This window comes from Jaculus jaculus, chromosome 6 (assembly GCF_020740685.1).
Source record: "Jaculus jaculus isolate mJacJac1 chromosome 6, mJacJac1.mat.Y.cur, whole genome shotgun sequence".
Classification (NCBI taxonomy): Eukaryota; Metazoa; Chordata; class Mammalia; order Rodentia; family Dipodidae; genus Jaculus; species Jaculus jaculus.
Window position 1 is genome coordinate 89,990,634 of NC_059107.1, and position 20,799 is coordinate 90,011,432.

General features: G+C 46.6%; 1 protein-coding gene across 3 annotated transcripts in view; it reads right to left on the reverse strand.

Moving 5' to 3' along the window:
- Positions 1–5,295: 5,295 nt before the first annotated feature.
- Vdr (vitamin D receptor) overlaps positions 5,296–20,799 on the reverse strand; it is a 60,040-nt gene continuing 44,536 nt past the window's right edge. For all 3 annotated transcript variants that reach the window (XM_004668543.2, XM_045152108.1, XM_045152109.1), the window contains exons 7-10: positions 19,049–19,220; positions 10,229–10,380; positions 9,935–10,051; positions 5,296–8,658 (exon numbers count right to left, since the gene is read on the reverse strand). In XM_004668543.2, coding sequence (XP_004668600.1) covers positions 8,399–8,658; positions 9,935–10,051; positions 10,229–10,380; positions 19,049–19,220 — 701 coding nt within the window. In that variant the 3' untranslated portion in view covers positions 5,296–8,398. The remainder of the gene's footprint in view (positions 8,659–9,934; positions 10,052–10,228; positions 10,381–19,048; positions 19,221–20,799) is intronic.

Below are 20,799 nucleotides of genomic sequence, written 5' to 3' on the forward strand. Positions count from 1 at the left end.
AAAAGTTCAAGGGAAAGGTTTATATTTGCATAAATGTTTCCATCTCATTTCCTAGCAGGGACCCCAGCAACTCTTGCTTGTTTGCTTGTTTTAAGGCAGAGTCTTAGTAAGAAGCCCAGGCTAGTCTGGACCCTGGGATCTTCTTGCCTCTGCCTCCCATTTGCTGGGATTACAGGTGTGTGCCACTATATCTGGCTTCCAGCAGAACTTTAAAAGAATTTGTTGTTCATTGTGAAGAGCAGATCTTTGAGAGGGTAACAGAAGCGGGCAGCACATTGTGTCATATGCATTCATCCATCCAGGTGTTTGGCTGCATCTACGGAATCTCAATACTTTGTTCCAGTCTGGTAAATGGAAACTTAAAACATACACCATGCTGCATTCTACAATAGAACAAGAGTGAAAGTTTACCCAAATTGGGCAAGCAGAGGGTACAGGGTGGTGAATGTCAGGGAAGAATGTGTGACCACCGTGAAGTCTAAGCTGCAGTTGTGTGTGTGTGTGTGTGTGTGTGTGTGTGTGTGTGTATGATTTTTTGAGCTAGGGTCTCACTCTAGCCCAGGCTTACCTGGTATTCACTATGTAGTCTCAAGGTGGCCTCAAATTCACTGTGATGCTCCTAACTCTGCCTCCTGAGGGTTGGGATTAAAGGTGTGTGCTACCACACTGGCTAAACTGCAAATTTAAGGAGTGACAGGAGGTTGTCTTATTGAGAACGCTAAAGGATGAAGGGCAAAGAGCATTTTGGGCCAAGGCGGCCTGTAGAAAAGTCTAGTCTAGGCACTCCTATGGGTCTTGTTCTGACACCCTGCAAGATCAAAGCTGTTTTTAAGTCATGCAACAATAACCCAAGATACTCTTTGCCTTTTTAGTCTCATTCTCCCAAGTGTACAGTGGAGCTTTGCAGAGGCTCCATGATGACATGTTCAGGCCAGGTTGAATGCTGAAGCTGATAGGAAAATCTAGCTACCCTCTACCACATCAGACACTAAAGAGGCTTGAAAAACAGTACCCTCTTGTCATTAAATTAGTTCTGCTTTGGAGAATGGTTGTTGTTAATAAAAATTGGTTAATGTTGGGCTGGAGAGATGGCTCAGCCATTCAGGTGCTTGCCTGCAAAGCCTAAGGACCCCAGTGTGATTCTCCAAGACCCATTAAAACCAGATGCACAAGGTGGCACATGTGCCTGGAGTTCGTTTGCAGTGGCTAGAGGCCCTATCACACCAGTTCTCTCTATATATCTGCCTCTTTTGTCTCTCTCTTTTTCAAATAAATAAATAATAAAAAATTGGTTAATGTTACCATCTAATAAATCCATTTTTACTATTTTTAGAAATTTAATAAATATGTACTTTAAATTTCCAGTTTGGGTTTCTAACATGGTAAACTTTTCCTAGATATAACATCTTTTTTGTACTGTTTTGTTCTATTTTAAGACAAGGTCTCATACAGCTGAGGTTGTTCTCAAACTCCCTGGGTAGCTGAGGCTGGCCTGGAACTTTTGCTCCTTCTGCCTCCCTTTCCCAAGTGCTGGGATTCCAGGCACATGCCACCATGTTTAACACTAAATGAACTGATGCATGCACCACCATGTGCATCTGGCTTATGTGGGTTCTGGGGAGTTGAACCTGGGTCCTTAAGCTTTGCAGGCAAGTGCCTTAACTGCTAAGCCATCTCTCCATCCCTCTTTAACGAATTTTTTAAGAGGGTAAAGGAGTCCTAAGACTGGACGTTTAAGGATTGTTAATTGAGAGGCAGGTTCTGAGACATACATTCAGAGACCTGCGAGTGACTGGACACAGAGGTGGCTTGAGTTTTACTGTCTGGTATAGACACACAGGACACTGAAGAGATCATGGTGGGGTTTACACTGCACCAGAGAAGCAGGGCTGTACTATGTGATGGGACAGATGAATGTGAAAGAGTGACACAATAAACCCACGGATCAATTCCAATTCTCAAGCACATAGAGATTCTCTTCCTCCGAGTATTAGCCTCTTTTCTTTCTCTTTTGTGGTTTTTCGAGGTAGGGCCTCACTCTAGCCCAGTCTGACCTGGAATTCACTATGTGCTCTAGGCTGGCCTCGAACTCACTGTGATCTCTACCTCTACCTCCCAAGTGCTGGGATTAAAGGTGTGCACCACCACACCTAGCTATAGCCACTTTCTTAAACAGGATCAGTAATGCACATGTAGTGCAGTCCAGAGGGTCGTTTCTTGTTTTTCTTTCTTGTTTGTATTTTTGTATCGTGGGTGTGTGGTTGGGGAGTGAAATAGGAGAAGAAAGAACATAACTGAAAGAATTTGGGCAGTAGTAATCCACAGGTGGATGCGTTTCAGTTTTTTTCCCCCCCCTAACAGGTAGGACTGTTTCTGTTGGGTTTAGTTTGCTCATTAAGTGGCACACTTGCCCCCTGGCGGTCAGATGACCTAACAACACCTTTACCCAGTTGTAGGTAATTGAGCAGATACCTAAAGCAACAGAGGTTGAAATCTAGAGGAGACAGCAAAGACACCAGTCCAAGAAGGATCAGTGGTCAGCGCATGGGAGAAATGTCACCTCTTTGGTGAAAATCTGACTGCCCTTCACCTGTAGCCCAATAATGTCACTGGACGGCCTTTACAATTGATGGCTATATGTCAGGTGCCCTGATAAACGCTTTACAAGGGCAACACTGAAAAGTAGCGATTGTTATTTTTGCCATCCTGGAGAGAAAGAAACTGAGGCTCGAAAACATCATGTAACTTACCCAAAGTCATTCATACAAGTGGCCGAGCCAGGACTGGGTCACAGCAATCTCTGCTGTTAATCGTCACCCGTGGCCTCCATTGGAACTACCTTGTAATGGCCTATTTGTGGGTCTGTCTTCTCCCATTGGCCTGTCTTGGTAGTAGAGACTATGATACTCATTGCTCTAAGACCAGCACTGAGCTCAGTAGTATTTGTATTTAAAAACACTGGAAGGAACACACAGTCAGGCTGGACTTGGGTGGGGAGGTGAGGCCTCTGTCACATACTACCTTTGTTATGACTCCAGGGGTGTTTTAGGAAGCCACAAAGAAGATCCTTTTCCCATGTGGCTGGCAGCTTCAGGCTCTCAGGACCTTACAGTAAGAATGTAGCACCCTCTAGTGGGGAAGCCCCAGATGGTTTCTGAAGACAAAACAGCCCCTTCGTAGTGGAGAGCTTGGCATATCTGGAGAGGGAGATAGCTCCCCAAACTTTTGTCCCCTTCCCAAGAGCCACGGTGAAGCCATTAGAATGGCAGAACAGCCCACTGCAAAAGGTCCTCTCTGGGCAACGCAGAATACCAAGAAACACACTCTAGTCCTACTGGCTCTTGGCCTAGTTCAAGGTCATGACAAGGTCATGCTATCTTCTGGGATCAGTTTGTATCCAATGATTATCTGATGTAGAAGTAGAAACATGCCATTTTCTTTGACTTGAAGCACTCCAAAGGCCATTCAGCCCCAAGCCCACTGACAGGAACTTTGTTGAAACTGCCTTTCAGCCCAGCTTCTTCCTGGGACTTATACTTCCTTCCACCTCAGAGCTCAGGTTTCTGAGACCTTTCATCAGTAAACTCCTGGGGCTGGAGAGATGGCTTAGTGGTTAAGGCATTTGCCTGCAAAGCCAAAGGACCCAGGTTCAATACCCCAGGACCCACGTTAGCCAGATGCACAAGGGGCATGTGCATCTGGAGTTCGTTTGCAGTGGCTGGAGACCTGGTATGCTCATTCTCTCTGTGTCTGTCTCTGCTCGCAAATAAATAAAACTTAAAAAAACAAATAAGTAATCTCCTGCCCACCAGTCTACACTTCAGAGTTTGCCTTCCAGGGATCCCATAGCAACACCCAGTCCACATATGTCGTGAGTGAATACAGAAGTGCATAGCAATATGTGGCACAGTAAGCCTCTAGAACACCTCACCTTTCACCAACAGCTACCAGGAGCATTATGTGAGCTTGAGGCCTATCTGTGCTACATAGTGTGATCCAAGCCAGACTGTTCTATATATAAGACCTTGTCTTAAAAAAAAATATATATGTGTGTGTGTATACACACACACACACACACACACACACACACACACACACACACACAATTTTATATAAATAAATAAGCAAATGCACCAAGGAAGGGTGCATGGTCTAGAACAGTCCTGCTCATTAGGGCTGCCTGCAGTGACGAAAATGTCTGTATCCACATTGCCTCCCACAGTAGCCCTGAGGTAAGTAAGCCTAGAACTGTGTTCAGGTGAGGAGCAGAGTGCTTATTTTCATTTACGTTTAACTATTTTAACTTTAAGTTGTTCAACAGTGGGGGTTTAGGACCGAATCTTGGATCCTAAAAACTCAAAATCCTTTTGTCCTGATTATATCTTTCTGGGGTGCATTCCTCTTGGACCCCAGGAAAGCACACATAGCCCTGCAGGTTTTGTGTTCCTCTTGACCCCCTGTGAGAGCACTATGGGGGGCTCCCTTAGCAGTGTCCCAGCTTCACACTCCTCCAGTCAGAGAGAGTCTCATTTAGGCTTTCCTTTCTCGAAGGCTCTCCCTTTTCATGACAAAGCAGTCCTCAAGTCCTGCTTCCAATTCCTTGACTCCCACCTCACCTCTCCCCACGCCTGTGTCTTGAAATCTTTTCAGGTGTTTCTACAACATAAACATAAAGTAAATCACATTTCCAGGTTCCCCTACCAATTTCTCCTTAAAAACTCTATGGGTTGGGCATGATGACCCCATTTACAAATCACAGCCCTGTGTTTTTGGTTAGTGATTCTTGTTTGTGACGTCTATCGTGAACTCCGTTTCCTTGCAAAGGGAGAAGGGTGTACAGGATCTTGTTCCTCTGGGCCCCTAGTGAGCCTTATCTATGCTCAGGAGCCATCTTTAATGCATATCACATTTTTATTAATACTCTCCAGGAAAGGCCACACTTGAGATTGAGTCCAGGACATTTGATCAATCAAACACTTCTTGAGAGTAGAGAACTCTGTGATCCAGCACCTTTCATTTCCCCATCGTGGAGCCCACTTTAGGAAGAAAAACCATGTTTATATCCTCCTTAGCAGATAGCTCATTCATCACTTGTCAGATCCCTTACCCCAGCAGGAGGCAGTGTAATGCTGCATCTAACACTGCATCTAACTCATGGCTTCTGGATCTGGCTGCCCGGGTCCAAATCCTATCTCTCATTCACCACCGGCATAGTTTTGGGCAAGTTATCCTCACTGCCAAGCAGGGGCACTAGCAGTCTATCTCTCACAGGGTCCTTATGAGGATCAAACAAGCTGGTTTTCATAAAGCATTTATTTACAGCATTTCTTTCCACAAAGTAAGTGCTCTGTAAGTATGAGCCATTTTTATTATCACAAGCAAAGCTTTTTTTCATTGGTTTATTTGACAAGCTCCTGGCAAACTTTCTTTCTCATTTTTTTTCTCTTTGGAAATTTCTCTGGAGACTCTTTAAAGCCTGCTGTCTGGTTTTCACAGATTTGTCACACTCCTCGACTTTCTCTGTTGGCCTGACTTGGACTCCCCCTACTTGCTTCCACTTAAGTCATTTGGGTGCATACTTCTCTTCATTTCCAACAATGATCAAAAGTGTTAGCCCGCCATCACGTTTTCAGTAGAAGCAGATCAGATGAGGCCATTTCCCCAGCTCCTGAAACCTTGCTGGTCCCTCTTTTCGTCCCAGCTCCTACTCTTCCCTTTGGGCACAGCCTGGGTGGCTGTGGGCCCTTGAACTGAGTAAGTGGTACTCTGCAGAGGCCAGTGGAGTTTCCTGGAGAAGGCAGGGCCAGAGGGAGAGCTGGAGACATTACAAAGGCCAGTGCAAGTTATTAGGAAGTACACAGCATCACACGGGGCTGAGGAGGAAAGCCCAAAGGCCGGAGCCCGGTAGGAGAGGGGTTCTGATTCACAACACAGGTGGCAGGGACTGAGCACCCATCCTCCTCTTTCAGTGGGGTTATAACCCAGGGAAGAAGAAAGGTCCCGGATTTAGATTTGCTTTAAATTCCAGGGCTTCCTTGCATCCTGGGTCAATTGTCGGGGGGCGGGGGGAATGGAGTCCGAGATCAAGCACTGGGCAGTGAAAAGGACACTGGACCACAGTCTGAATTCTCTCAGGGCCTGGCAATATTTCTGACTAATTGTAAGAGCCTGAGTAAGTCCGGCCTTCCTCTAAGTATCAGTTTCCTTTAATAGAGGGATTGAACTAGTTTAGCAATTTTCAAGCTTTTTTCTCCCATTGAATAGTAAGCTGGATCACATGTTCTGCAGCTAAAATCAAAGGTCTTTCTCTCATCCTCTGTATAACAATGACAATAGTCATCAATGTACAGTATTTTCCCAGTGTAGGCTTTTCTTTTTCTTTTCTTTTCTTTGTTTTTTGAAGCAGGGCCTTACTCTAGCCCAGGCTGACCTTGAACTCACTCTGTAGCCTAGGCTGGCTTAAAACTCATGGTGATCCTCCGAAGTGCTGGTAGTAAGGCATGTGCCACCATGCCTGGCCACAGTGTGTTTCCACAGAAGTGGCTCTGAACTGACAATGTCTGTGACCCTTCATCATAGAACATAGCACAGATGGATTCTGATTCGGAGACCAGCTCATACCTCCTACATCTGAGACGAACCTGTTGTATTCCATTCTGTAATATGGAACATAGCTTTCAGATATTTTTCTACCTGAAGAAGTTCTGGAAAGTGGCCACTGATGGCACTTGCAGGTCAGGTTTTTCAAGGAACAAAAACATGTAGATGGAATGACACATCTTGGGGTTTGGGTGTCCACATGTCTGCTGATGTTACTACCCTGTTGACATGTCCAGTGAGACCGTGTTCCTTAACTCAGGCACCTCAAGGATCCTCTGTGAGGCCCTCTGGGAGGATCCTTTCTGGGAGGCTTATACACCTATAATCCACACTCAGCAAAGAGCGCAGTGGGGGTTAGCCGCAGAGGGTTCCCACCTCCTGGGCTGGACTACTACAAAGGAGAAAACTGAGTTTGAAGTAACACAGCCTACTTCCTCACCTGCTTGTCTTATGGGCCTGCTTTGACTTTTGGGTGGTGGAGTGCGAATCGGCGCAAACTAGCCCACTTACTATACACCTACACTCTAAGCAGTACTTCTACCCTGTCCTGACAGGTGACATGGTAGTGCCTGGTTCTACATATGAACAGCAAACTTGAAATCACATCTGGGCAGCTGATAATCCTCCTCCATCCCGCCCCGCCAGGTGGAGAAGAGGTGGCCCCCACAGGTAAACAAGAGGTGACACTCCTGCTCTCGATGCTGAGCTGACTTCTGGGCCACCCTTGGCAGTGGGAGAGTGAGACCCCTGGGAGGCCAAGAGAGGAGGGCCCGGCCGGGTAAGGAACTGGCAGGTAGAGGTGGACAGGGCTGCCTCTTTTCTGCTACTGTGTGACAACTCAGTCCTGTGCCGTGCATGACTGGAAGGAAAGAAAGTCCCCTCCCACTATCCCCTAGCTCCAAGATGAGGAACCCTGAGCTTTGGGGACAGGCACAGGCAAGGCTTCCATCTACTGGCCTTCTGGGAAGCTGGCATTATCTGGTCTTCACTGCCTGGGCCCTGACTTCTACCCCATCGAGACCTCTCTGTAGCGGGCGTTCTCTATCCATAACTCTGAGGATGGAGGGGAAGCACACCATACCAGAGTTATGGCCTGTGAGGGGATCACTGTGGCAAAGCCACGAAGGTGGGCACTGCAGGTCTAGGGTAGTGCCCCTTAGTCAGTGCAGTGGATGTAATGGGAGTTATGAGCCTAGACATCTGTGTTTTGTCATCCTTGGCAGTGAGTGCCGTAGGCAGGCCAGGAGTAGGAAGGCAAAGGGAAGGGGTCCTACTATGACCCACTGGTCTTTGACAGAACAGTGCAGACTAGAGGGAGGACGAGATGGAATGGGCAGAGGATTGTGGGCTGGGTGAGCATTGGGAGGAGGTTCCCTGCCAGGCCTCTGGACAAGTACATCTAAGGTCGGGGAAGGCATACCCTGAGGAGTGGGAGCATTTCTCCTGCCTGCCTTTCCTCAGCACCCGCTGCAACCCCTTAGGGAGTGGTGGGGACATCCCTGGGCAAGGCCCTGTGTCTCGCCTGAGCCCTCTGCCTTCCCACTTGAGTTTTTTCAAATGAATACCAACTTTTTTATGACTGACATCTCAAGGGACAAGGGGCAGCTATAGCCTGTAGGAAAGGGAGACCTGGTGTTAGGCGGGGCAGGAGAAAGGATGAGACGGGCAGAGTCAGTGGCATAGGAGGGGCTGAACTCCAGAGGGGGAGGGAGGCGCTGCTGGGCTGGAGCCAGCTCAGGGCCTGGGCACAGGGCCCTAGAGGAGCAGCTCCGCCTAGGCTCCACCGCTTGCTCCCTGGTCAGGAGATCTCATTGCCAAACACCTCCAGCACGAGTGGCGTGAGCTTCATGCTGCTCTCCGGCTGGACGGAGAGCGAGCGGTACTGCTTGGAGTGCTCCTCATTGAGGCTGCGCAGGTCAGCCAGCTTCTGGATCATCTTGGCATACAGCTGGTGGCTACCTGGGGGCGGGTGGCGGCAGCGAATGTACGTCTGCAGTGTGTTGGACAGGCGGTCCTGGATGGACTCAATCAGCTTGGCATCTTGTACCCCAGGTCGGTCTGTGGCATAGCAGGCAGGAGGAAAAGACACAGAGACTCTCAGTTGGTTCCCTCACTGCTCCGCCTCACACCACCCACCCATCCATCCACCCAGTCACACAGATTTCCTATCTCTATACTCCCCAGGTCACCCCGTAAGACTGCCCCTCAACTTCTTCCCGCTGCATTTAGGACCAAGATCTCTCATGAGCCCGTGTGGTCCTGTCCCCACCCCACGGAGGCCCCTCTGTCTTAGGGTCAGTCTTTGCCTTGGAACCCTGATGTTCCACACCCCATGAGTAACAGCTCTTCCTCTGCCTGGAGCTTAGCTCTGCTATCTTTGCTCAACTCTGACTGATCCCGTGGGGAACAGACTCAAAGCCTTTCCTAAAAAGGCCCCCCACCTTCATGTCCAAGATGTACATCAGGCTTGCTCTGCTCTTGCAACCTCCTGTGGCAGTGCATTCATCCTTATTTTCAAAACTCTCATCATATTGGGAATCAGTTGATGGACAGTGTTTGTTTAATGTCTCCAACTAAGCTTTATGGGAGAGAGTCTGAGTCTTGTTTGCCACTGAATCCCTGAGCCTCACCCAGTGCCTGCTACCTAGTGAGGGCTCAGTAAGTTCTTGTATGCTGGAGGGAGTTGACACCAGCTGAGCAATGGGCAGGGAGCTCATGTCCAGTCCCTGGGCTTTTAGTATAGGAAGGGTGTCTTGGGCAGAGGCTACTAGCTTGTCCCCTGAGCACATGCAATCCAAGCTGAGCCACGGTTGTACTCTTTGGGCTCCTTCACCGACATAACATCTCCTACACCGCGATAGCATCCTCCTAGCCTTCACTCCCTCTTCCTACTTCAAACAAGCAGACTCGGTCAAGGTTCACAGCGCACTGCCTCCCAGATCAGTCTAGGCAGAACCGTCCATCATCCCTCAGGGTTTTTGTGCCCTCTCTCTGAGGAACCTCAGGTGACAGGAAAGTTCAGCCCAGTTCACTCAAGGACAGAGTCTGGAACACCCAGACCTGTCTGTGGCTCGTGGAACCCTGTTTATCTGGTTCCTCAGGGTCCTATGAGTCAGTATGGTCTACTCAAGACAAAGCTAAGAATGAGGAGGGATCCCTCCCTCTACGTACACCCTATGGGCCATGCCAACCCAGCAAAGTGAGCGTTTCCTTATTTTCCTCTATCTTGTTCATTTCTCTCTCAAATTGGACTATTGGCCCTCAGGGTGTCTTTGCGTCTCACGGTCCCCACTTCTCAGGCCCCAGCAATCCTCCTTGCTGGCTGGCTCCATACCTGGGGAGACAATGCAAATGGCCATAAGCAGGACATGCTCTTCTTCGTGCAAGTTCAGCTTCTTCAGCCCCACCTGGAACTTGATGAGGGGCTCAATCAGCTCCAGGGTGTGCCCAGCTATGAGAGAGAACAGCCAGGGTTGTAGCAGAGCCAAGGCATCAGCCACCCCCTGCCCCTGCTGAGACTCGGCCTTGCTGTCATGGCTTTCCACATGCCTGACAGTGACCCAATACCCCAGGCAGGACAGATCAGAGTCTGGAAACTAGAGAAGGTGGAGATGGAGTCCAGCCGCACCTTTGGTCACATCAGTGACATCGTACTTATAGTCCTGGGTACCACAGTCCCAGGACATGTCATCCATGGTGAAGGACTGGTTGGAGCGCAACATGATAACCTCGATGGCACTTGATTTGAGCAGCACGATTTGGTCATCAGAGGTGAGATCCCTGTGGGAGGGAGGGGAGGAAAAGGTCAGGTGACTAGTCCAGACCTTCAAGTCACAAGCATCTGGTTGGCCAGCATGCGTCTAGATCCTCCACCAAAAAGTTTCATCCTCTTTGGAATGTCTTCCGTAGACAACTCAAGGCTGATTGTGTCCCAAGGTGAGAAGTGCAGTAGTTGTTACTGACAGAATGAGCAATAGCCCCGAGGAAGCTTTCTGTGCTGCGGCATGAATAAGGGGATCTACAAATGGTATGGCCAGAGCCACCTTCAGCATCTCCCATGTGGTGGTGTTCCCCTTCCTCCAGTCCTCCTCAGCAGCAAGCTCAGCCAACTCTGTTCCCAGAACATCTCTCAGGCTTTGACCCCATTCCTGTCCATAGCCCCATTGTCTTTTATAATACTCCCCTACTGGAATCCTACAGTCTCAGGTCTCTCATTCATCTTTCCTATTGCTACCACAGATCACTGCCATTCTTGTCTTTTTGTTTTTTTTAAGGAGGAAGGTTTATTTTGGATCATAGTCATTTGGCCCTATTGCTATGGGCCTGTGGCCACAGAGTACATGAAAACAGTCCATTGTGGAAGAGGCTTTTTCATTTCATAGTGGGTGTGCAGAAAGGAGGTAGGAAAGAGAGAGAGAGAGCGAGCTCAATGACCTAGCATGGTTCCATAAGGCACCACCTCCTAAAGTTTCCATCACCTTCCAATAGTGACAGCATCTATGGACAAAACCTTCATCACATGACCCTTTAGAGAACATTCAAGGGCTGAACTGTGTGTAGTGGCTCAAACCTGTTATCCCAGCTATTTGCGAGGCTGAGGCAAGAAGATCACAAGTTCAAGGCTAGCCTGGGCAACTTAGTAAGACTTTCTCAATGTCCTTCTTATGCCTAGAAACTTCCTTAGCTCTCAGGCACCCCAGAATCAAGCCTATACTCTGAAACTCGGTTCTAACTGGTATTTCTAGGACCCCTGGCCATTGCAAACCCCACCACTCCTATATTCTAGAAATTTTGGGCTACTCTGTATTCAGATGCTGTGCAGTCTCATACTACCATGCCTTTGAGCTCCAGCTAGGATCACTAGGTCTTTCATCTTGAACTCAGTGTAATCCTCCATGGAGCTGCTCACCCCTCCTCACAGCCCTTTGGCAGAACCGGAGCCATTCATTTTATCACCCACTGCACGGTGCTGTGTGCTTCTTCTGCCCTCCCAGCTCTGCTCTTTGTGTGCTTGTCTTCAGCTCCTTGTTCTCTTCTTGTGTGTATATGTGGGTGTGTAGTGTGCACACGTACCTGTCTGTGTGCATGCATGTATGTGGTTTGTGGGTGTACACAGGGACATGTGCACACGGAGACCAGAGGTTGACATCGAGTGTCTCTTCCATTTCTCTCCACCTTATTTAAAAGGTCTCTCACTCGAACCCAGAGCTCACCAATTCAGGGTGCTTACTCACCATGGAGATCCCATGTCTCAGCCTCCCAAGTACTGGCATCATAGGATAGCCATCTAGTGCACCCGCAGGTATGTGGGTGCGGAGGGTTCAAACTAAGGGCCTGCTTGCACAGGCAAGTGCTTTATCCACTGCGCCATCTCCCCAGACCAGCTTTTTTGTTTTTCTTTTCTTTCTTTCTTTCTTTCTTTTTTTTTTTTTTTTTTGAGGTAGGGTATTACTCTAGCCTAGGCTGATCTGGAATGTACTATGTAGTCTCAGGCTTGCCTTGAACTCACAGTGATCCTCCTACTTCTGCCTCCCCATGGCTGGGATTAAAGGTGTTTACCACCATGTCTGGCTTGTTTTTGCATTTTAAAAAATATTTATTTGCAAGTAGAGACGAGATAGATAGAAGGGAGACAAGCAGAGAGAATGGGCAGGCCAGGACCTCCAGCTGCTGCAAGCAAACTCCAAATGCATGTGCCTATTTGTGCATCTGGCTCTATATGGGTCCTGGGGAACTGAACTTGGGTCATTAGGCTTTGCAGGCAAGTGTCTTAACCGCTGAGCCATCTCTCCAGCCCTGTTTTTGCTTTTGTTGACACTAAGTCTCTTCATTTAATTCTTAATTGATTCATTTATTCTCTTCATTCATTCCAGGCTGGCTTGGAATTCAGGATTCTAAGTTCCTTCTCCCAAGTGCTGGGACTCTAGATATGCACCACTACACTCAGCCATAACTTTTACTCATAGTTTACTTGAGAGTCAACACTACTGCTTAATTAGCTTGCTGATTCCCATACACTGATCACTGAGCCCTGGCTACAAGAGGATCCATAAACATATCCTGGTGTCACAAGAAGCCAACTGTTGCACTACTCTGCGTCTAAAGCTAGGCTCATCTGAACAGTGGCAGGAAGAATGTAGGGTTGAGAAGCCAACTTGCTCCCACCTTTTCCTCTGAAAGTAGCACATCCTCTCTGTGCTGAATGTTGGCATGTCATTCAGAAAGCAGAATGAACCCATGGGAGTTCTCATGAACAGACAATAGATGGCAGGGAACGAAATAAGGCTCTCATGGTTATGATGGCGAGCAGAGGATCCAGACTGCAAAAGCTCACACAATGTTAGAGTTGGAAGGCTGTTCAGAGACTGCATGGGCCAGTTCTGCCTCAGAATTTCTGATGGATGGCTGTTATATGATCATGGCAAGACACTCCTAGTGTCAAGCTCATGGCCTCTGGATCTAGATACAGAAGCTGCTAGGTAGCTTCTGAGTCAATGGCCTCTTCCACTGAGCTACCACCCACATGATGACACGTCACCCAGGGCTTAGGATTCTGTACAGAGACCACACTTCCCCATCAGCCATAAGATCTTCCTCTAACCATGCACAATGGATTTTTGTTTGCTTGGTTTTGAAGCAGGGTTTCACTCTAGCCTAGACTGACATGGAACGTATTTGATTGCCCAGCCTGGCCTAAAATTCATTTCTTAAAAAAGAAAAATACCATGTCTTTCTTTTATTTTCTCCAAGATAGACTAACCATGATATCTAAACATGTCACCATCCTTGTTATTTTTTCCCTACTTGCTGAATCTGCATTTAAAAATAAAAACCAATACCACCTTCATTTGAGTTTTAGCTTATTCTGTAAGTAAAACTCCTGAATTATTAAATCTTTAGAATATATAGAAAAATATAAAAGCAAATAAAAATTGTTGTTAACACTTTGGTGTATTTTAGTCCTTTTTTCCAATGCAAATATATATATGTAGATACATGCATAGACATGTATGTATCTATGCAAATGTGTAATATGTTTAAAAACGTACTTAGGCTGGGCGTGGTGGTGCATGCCTTTAATCCCAGCACTTGGGAGGCAGAGGTAGGCGGATCGCCATGAGTTCAAGGCCACTGTGAGACTACATAGTGAGATCCAGGTCAGCCTGGACTAGAGTGAGACCCTACCTCGAAAAATAAAACAATCAATCAAACAAACAAACAAAAACATACTTAGCATTTCACTTCTGACAACATTAAAAATTCTTTAGCTCTCAAGGAGGAGGAATACTTTAGACTAGGAATTTAAGGCTAGCCCCCAAAACAATGCATTTGGGATGGAGAGATGGCTTACAGGTTAAAGTGCTAGCCTGAGAAGCCTAAGTATCCAGGTTCAATTCCCCAATACCATGTAAGCCCACATAAATCAGATGCACAAGGTGGCACATACGTCTGGAGTTTGTTTGCACTGGCTAGAAGTCCTGGTGCACTCATTCTCAATCTCTCTCTCTGTCTTTCTCTCTTTCTCAAGTAAAGAAATAAATAAAGCTGGGCATAGTGGTGCATACCTTTAATCCCAGCACTTGGGAGGCAGAGGTAGGAGGGATCACCACGAGTTTGAGGCCACACCCTGAGACTACATAGTGAATTCCAGGTCATCCTTGGCTACAGTGAGACCCTATCTCAGAAAAAAAAGTACCAAGAAATAAATAAAATGTTTTTATAAATTCTTTTTTTAAATCTATTTTATTTATTTGAGACAGAGAGAAAGAGAGTGCAAACGAACTCCAGAGGCATGCGCCACCTTGTGCATCTGGCTAATGTGGGACCTGGAGAATTGAACCTGGGTCCTTAGGCTTTGCAGGCAAGCATCTTAACCGCTAAGCCATCTCTCCAGCCCAAGTTTTTATAAATTCTTTAACTCACTTCCTAGTGTTCTATCATATCAATATACAGGCTGTTTAATCAGTCTCCCAGTTACATCTTTTCAGATATTTTTGCTTGTTCTATTTTCTTCTGGGACAGGTAAATTTCTGAGGAATATTTATCTCCACTCAGAATGGGTGGCCACAGTGAGCAGTCATCCCTGGATTTGTGGCCAGAGAGATTCAGTGTGATCATGGTCTATGATGACTCAAACATGCTACTGGTGGGAAGGAAACCTACAACGACCCTGTGTTATACCCACCACTGGGAAGTATAGGGACTTTCTAAGTGTAGCTCACAGCCAGAACTGCGATTGAAGTGGTGGGTAGAAGGAGATTTGATGTCTAAAAGGAAACTGGTTGAAAGGGTTTCTTCTTCTATAATAGACATCACCAGGACCTGGCCTGTACCTCCTCCCGGCCCAGAGTCATAGTTACACCCTCGTCACTGTTCACAGTTGTGGCCGCTCTGGACATCTTGAACGGTGTTACTGGTTGGCCTTTCCCAGCCCATGGCAGAGTCAGCCCGTCCCTGCTTGTCTTCCCAAGGGGTGGTACCTAGCTCAGGTTTTCAGCAGAGCACTTATCTCTTTGCAGCCATTGTGTACTAGTCTATCTATCCCATCAGACAGTGAATCCCTGGAGGCTAGCGGCGGGCAGTGTCCTAGTCAACTGCTATTCCTCACAGTTTATAGAAGGCAGCTGTTTGTTGGATGGATGAATAAGTAAATGCACAAGAAAGGGCAGAGAGTAAGAGAAGCCCTGGGACTCCCAGGCTTTTGACTAGAAAGGAGTTCCTGGATAATGGACGTGGGGCTGAAGGCACTTATCCTATGGAGCTGGGTTCAAGCTGGTGTGCCCTGGTCCCTGCGCATTTCACTGGGCAGAGCAACCTGGGAGTTCTCAGCCCTTACGTCCACAGCTGCACCTGGCCACCATAGAAGCTGTTCCCACCACTCCGCCTCTGTGGGTTTCTTTGGCAGCACCAATAGGGAGAGAGGTTTGTGGGTGAGCTGGAGCAGATGAAGGGCAGGAGGTAGGAGGAGGGAGCAGGGCCAAGGCTACATAGCTGTGCAGTTCACGCCCAGAACAACCCATCCAGTCCTGCCCCTTATTGGTCCCATGCCCATGTTAGAGTCTCATCCTGCCCCCCTCACCCACACAGAAGTCTCATCCTTCCTTCCCCACACCTGTCTGCTGCTCCCCCACCCTCCAGGCAACAAGATCAAAGTGGGGCGCCAGTCACTGCTCTTCCACTTCTTGGGAAAGCACAGCTCCTTAGTGTGGAAACCTCAAACCCAGAGAGCTGCTGGGTTAGCTCCCATCCAGGCACAGCAGCCCCTCACATGGCCAGCTTATCCACATCAGTGTCCCTCCAGAGCTCTTGCTGGAGGCCCTCTCCATTCTTATTAAAAAACGGTCACTTTGGACTTCTCAGGCCATGCTGAAGAAAGAACCAGCCCAGGTTGTTCAGATCAATTTAGCTCATAGCTAGGCAGCTCCATCCTGCACCTCCTCAGGTATGTCTAACTTTGGTCATAACTACAGGTCTGGACTTGAAAGACTTTAGCTTAGCCTTAGAGAGAGAAATTCAGGGAAGTATAAAGGGTAAGAGCCAAGGACCTGGGAGAAAAAATAGAGGCTGGCAGGTGCGTAGGAAGGAGGCAGAGCTAGTGTGATCTGGCTTAACAAGGAGCTTTCTTTCCAGGACAGTTTTCCTATGTGAGGGCCTCAGGGGTCACCTGTCCCACTAGAGCAGGGAAAGATGAAGTTACAGAGGCTAAATCAGAATGGAAGCCAGGCGTTACTGGGTAGACTAGTACCCTGTAGTGTTTTTTCTCTCATTACTTAGATAAAACAAGACTATGGGGCTGGAGAGATGGCTTAGCGGTTAAGCGCTTGCCTGTGAAGCCTAACGACCCCGGTTCGAGGCTCGGTTCCCCAGGTCCCACGTTAGCCAGATGCACAAGAGGGCGCACGCATCTGGAGTTCGTTTGCAGTGGCTGGAAGCCCTGGTGCGCCCATTCTCTCTCTCTCCCTCTATGTGTCTTTCTCTCTGTGTCTGTAGCTCTCAAATAAATAAATAAATAATGAACAAAAAAATAAAAAAAAAAAACAAGACTATGGAAGATATGGAGTTTGCAAACGGTGACACAGAATATGGTAGAGGGAGGTGGGACTTGTGCCAAAGGAAAGGCTGTGAGGGTAAGCTAGGTCCAGCACGACACGGGGCTCACAGAAGATGACATACTCCTGCCCGACTGCCAGAGCAGCCCTTGCTCCTACTGCTGCAACTGAAATGAAATAAGAGGGCCTCCCTGTTGCTGAAGACTCCACATACTTGGGCTGCAAGGTCACTGAGACATCCTGCTGGAACTGAGCTGAAAACCTCCTCCATGTAGACCAGCTGACAGAAAGCTGGAAGAAGCCACACTACATGCAGTTCAATGGGAGAGAGAAATCACCAGTGAAGATACTCCACAGTGGACACTGCAAGCCTTTTATTTGGCCAGCCAGGCCAAATGAGCCAATGGGTGCAATAGTGGCACATCTGTTATGGGGGAAACCAACTGCCCTCTAATTTGACTGGAGGCCTGCTCCATGGGAGGAAATACATATCTGATACTGAAAACCCACAACAGGGGTAGTCATGAGCCCTAGGGGTGTAACATCTGCTGCTGTCTGGCTAAATTTATGTACTATGCTCACCAAACTGCCCAGTAAGCACTTCTCAAATATTAATGCTACTCTCACTTTTGGTTAGAGAACCTTCTCTTTTCAGTTGGCAGTGACCTTGGGATGACTCAGAAGGCACCATGGTGCTGAGAAGTGACAGAGGAGTGCTCAGCACTGAAATATCTCTATCACACCTTCCAAGGCTCTGGGTCCATTGTGGAAGAGGTGACGGAAAGAATGTAAGAGCCAAAGGAAGGGTAGGACTCCTTACAATGTGCTCCTCCAGACACAAAATGGCCTGGATATTCATGACCTCACAGTGCCTGACACTACCTACATAATTGCAATTATGGAAATTGTCAAAAGAATTTTTTTTAAAGTGAAGGAAATGCAAGCTAATGGATACCAAGGGAGAGAGGGAGAATAAAACAAATTTAAACCACACACACACACACAAATGAAATAGGAGAGTCTCAACACAACGTGCTATTTTTCTCTTCTTTGAGTTGTTGAGTGGCATAAAATAACACCTAGTCAATTGTCTCCAAGCAGAAGCTAACTGGGGAGTGTTGAGTTTAGTTCTATGAACCACCATTGTTGAGAGGATTACATGGTCATTTAGAGAGTAACTCTCTGACATAGCAGAGAGGTTGAAAGACAATAAATGATACCTCATATTAGTTTTCATCCAGAACTAACCAACATCAAATCATTTCTATCTACCAGGATCCCAGCACAGGACTCAAGTTTCAGTACTTGGGAGGCATTCTGCCATTTCTACTAGCATGACAGCTAATGCTACCATGTGAGATGACAATGACACTGCTTCATAATAAGTGAATTCTTCCTATTTCCCAACCATATTGTGCATATGAACCCAATGAACTCTTGTAAATAATGAGGATATCAATACGCATAAATAAAGATGTAACCATCTGCCAACATATCTACTAAAAGTGACAACATTCTATTGTTTTAAGAATATTTAACATTATGGCCAGGCATGGTGGTGCATGCCTTTAATCTCAGCACTCAGGAGGCAGAGGTAGGAGGATAGCCATGAGTTGAAGGCCACCCTGAGACTATGTAGTGAATTTCAAATCAGCCTGGGATAGAGACCCTACCTCAAAAAATAAAAAAAAATAACATCACATAAGTATTCAACTATAAGTATTATGCATGACATTATTATTAAAAATCAAATATTGAAATGAATAAGCAAAATTTGGATAAGTGAAACTGTAAAGGAAAACCTATTTTAGTGAAACTGTTTATATATCTATCTAGTTTGGCAAGTAGGGTTTAGACAAATTAAGAGATGGTGTATGGATACAAATTTGGACAAAGAATGGTCAGGTCATATATGCTGGAGAATCTGCCTCCCTCCATCTAGGATTCTTGGATTATCTCACAAGTCCACAAGCCCTAGACATTCTCCTTTCTATCACTTCATCCTGGTTTCAGAATAGGGTGTAGAGGAATCTTATAAGTTGAATCTGAAGGGGGATAAGTTTCAAGCCAATGGGAATGGGTACAGCAGAGAACTTTGGGTCCTTGGCCTGGCTCTGATATCAGAGAGTGATCCTGGATGGCCATGAAACCTCTCTGATACTTCATTTCATCATCCAGAAAGTATGGGATAGACCTGCTTTCCAGGACTGGCTCACAAAGCAATGGCAGATGGCCTGGCATGCTAAGATACACATCCCTGGCTTCCTCCAAAGAGTAGTTTAATAGATTGGGGGTGTGGCCTGAGACTCTGGGAGAAGCAGTGGAATAGTCACCTCCAAGAATTGTTATAGCCCAGTCCAGGATTCTGACTGTTCTCAGACACTGTACAAGGTTCTTACCTGAATCCTGGGATCATCTTGGCAAAGCCAATGACCTTTTGGATACTATAACTGACCAGGTCTGCCAAGTGGGGCAGCATAGAGAGCTGAGACAGGTCCAGAGTCACGGAAGGATCATCCGAGTCTTCTTCATTCAGATCCAGGTTGGAGAATGTGCATGGCTCCATCAAGTCTGGAGACGATGAAGAAAGACAGAAACTATTCAAGGACATGAAGGACAGACCCCTTTGCCTGCCCCTGTGAGGAGCTATGTTCCTCAGGCAGCAGAGACACCTGAGGATCCCAGTGACAGTCTTCCTCCAAGGTCATTCTTTAACTCCAGTTTCTCTCTGGGTCTCTTCCTGTCTCCTGTTAAAGCAGTGTGAGACAGTAAAACCAAAGAACCACAGCTATTCAGAAAAACAAAACTCTAAGCCACAATTTTGCAGAGCATGTGGGCTTCCTAATGATCTCAATCAAGAAGGAATTTGGAACTACTCAATCCATGGGAGAAGTGTGTTTGACCTTGCTAGTGATGAAATGACTGCAAAGTGTAGAATATCTATCTCTTTCACCTAAAAATTGAAAACAGAAATGCTTAAAGTTGATGCCATTCTTCGCAGATTCAGGGCATTAGGCAGTGCTTATGCAGTGATGGGTGTTACAGAACGTGTGTATCTGTGTAGGTAATCTAACAAGATATTTGGAATTAGGAGCCAAAAACCTCCCATTGCTGGGTGTGGGCCGATATGTCTTTAATCCCAGCATGCAAGAGGTAGAGATAGGAAGATGAAGAGTTTGAGTCCAGACTGGGCTGCACAGGGAATTCCTGTCTTAAAAAAAATGTAGGGAGAGAATCTTGCCTATTATGCATAAAGTTCTGTGTTTGATTCTCAGCAACACACACATACACACACACACAGAGAGAGAGAGAGAGAGAAAAAAAAAGAGAAAGAATGGGTATTCCAGGGCCTCCAGCCACTGCAAACAAACTCCAGATGCATATGCCACCATGTGCATCTGGCTTATGTGGGACCTGGAGAATTGAACCTGGGTCCTTAGGCTTCAAAGGCAACTGCATAAACTGCTAAGCCATCTCTCTAGCCCCCCACTTCCATGAATTCTTTATAAGAAAAAAAGTTGGACTAAATATACATATTTACTCACAAGAAAATTGTTATCTTATTAAAAAGCTGGAAAACCATCTAGCTGTCCAATAGTAGGGGATTTTGATACACTATTATATTTCAGAATACTATGCAGCCTTTAAAATTTATATTGAGGGCTGAAGAGATGACTCAGTAGTTAATGTGGTTGCCTGCAAAGCCTGATGACCTGGGTTCTGTTCCCGGTAGCCATGTAAAGCCAGATGCACAAAGTGGTACATGCATCTGGAGTTCGTTTGCAGCAGCTAGAGGTCCTGGCACACCCGTTCTGTCTGGCTGTCTTCTCTCTGCTTACAAATAAATAAATAAATAAAAATATTTAAAAACAAAACCAAAAGAACTATATTGAATGACATGTTGGTACAATATATAATTAAGAAAAGAAAGTCATCAGATTGCATCACACAATTCCATGTCTGAATGTGTTTACTTAAAAAAATAAGAAAGACATAAATCAAAGTATTAACAATAATTTCCTTTCAGCAGTTTAGGATTAAAGATCATACACACACACACACACACACACACACACACATAATTTTATTTTAGCTGGGTGTAGTGACACATGTCTTCAATCTCAGCACTTGGGAGGCAGAGGTAGGAGGA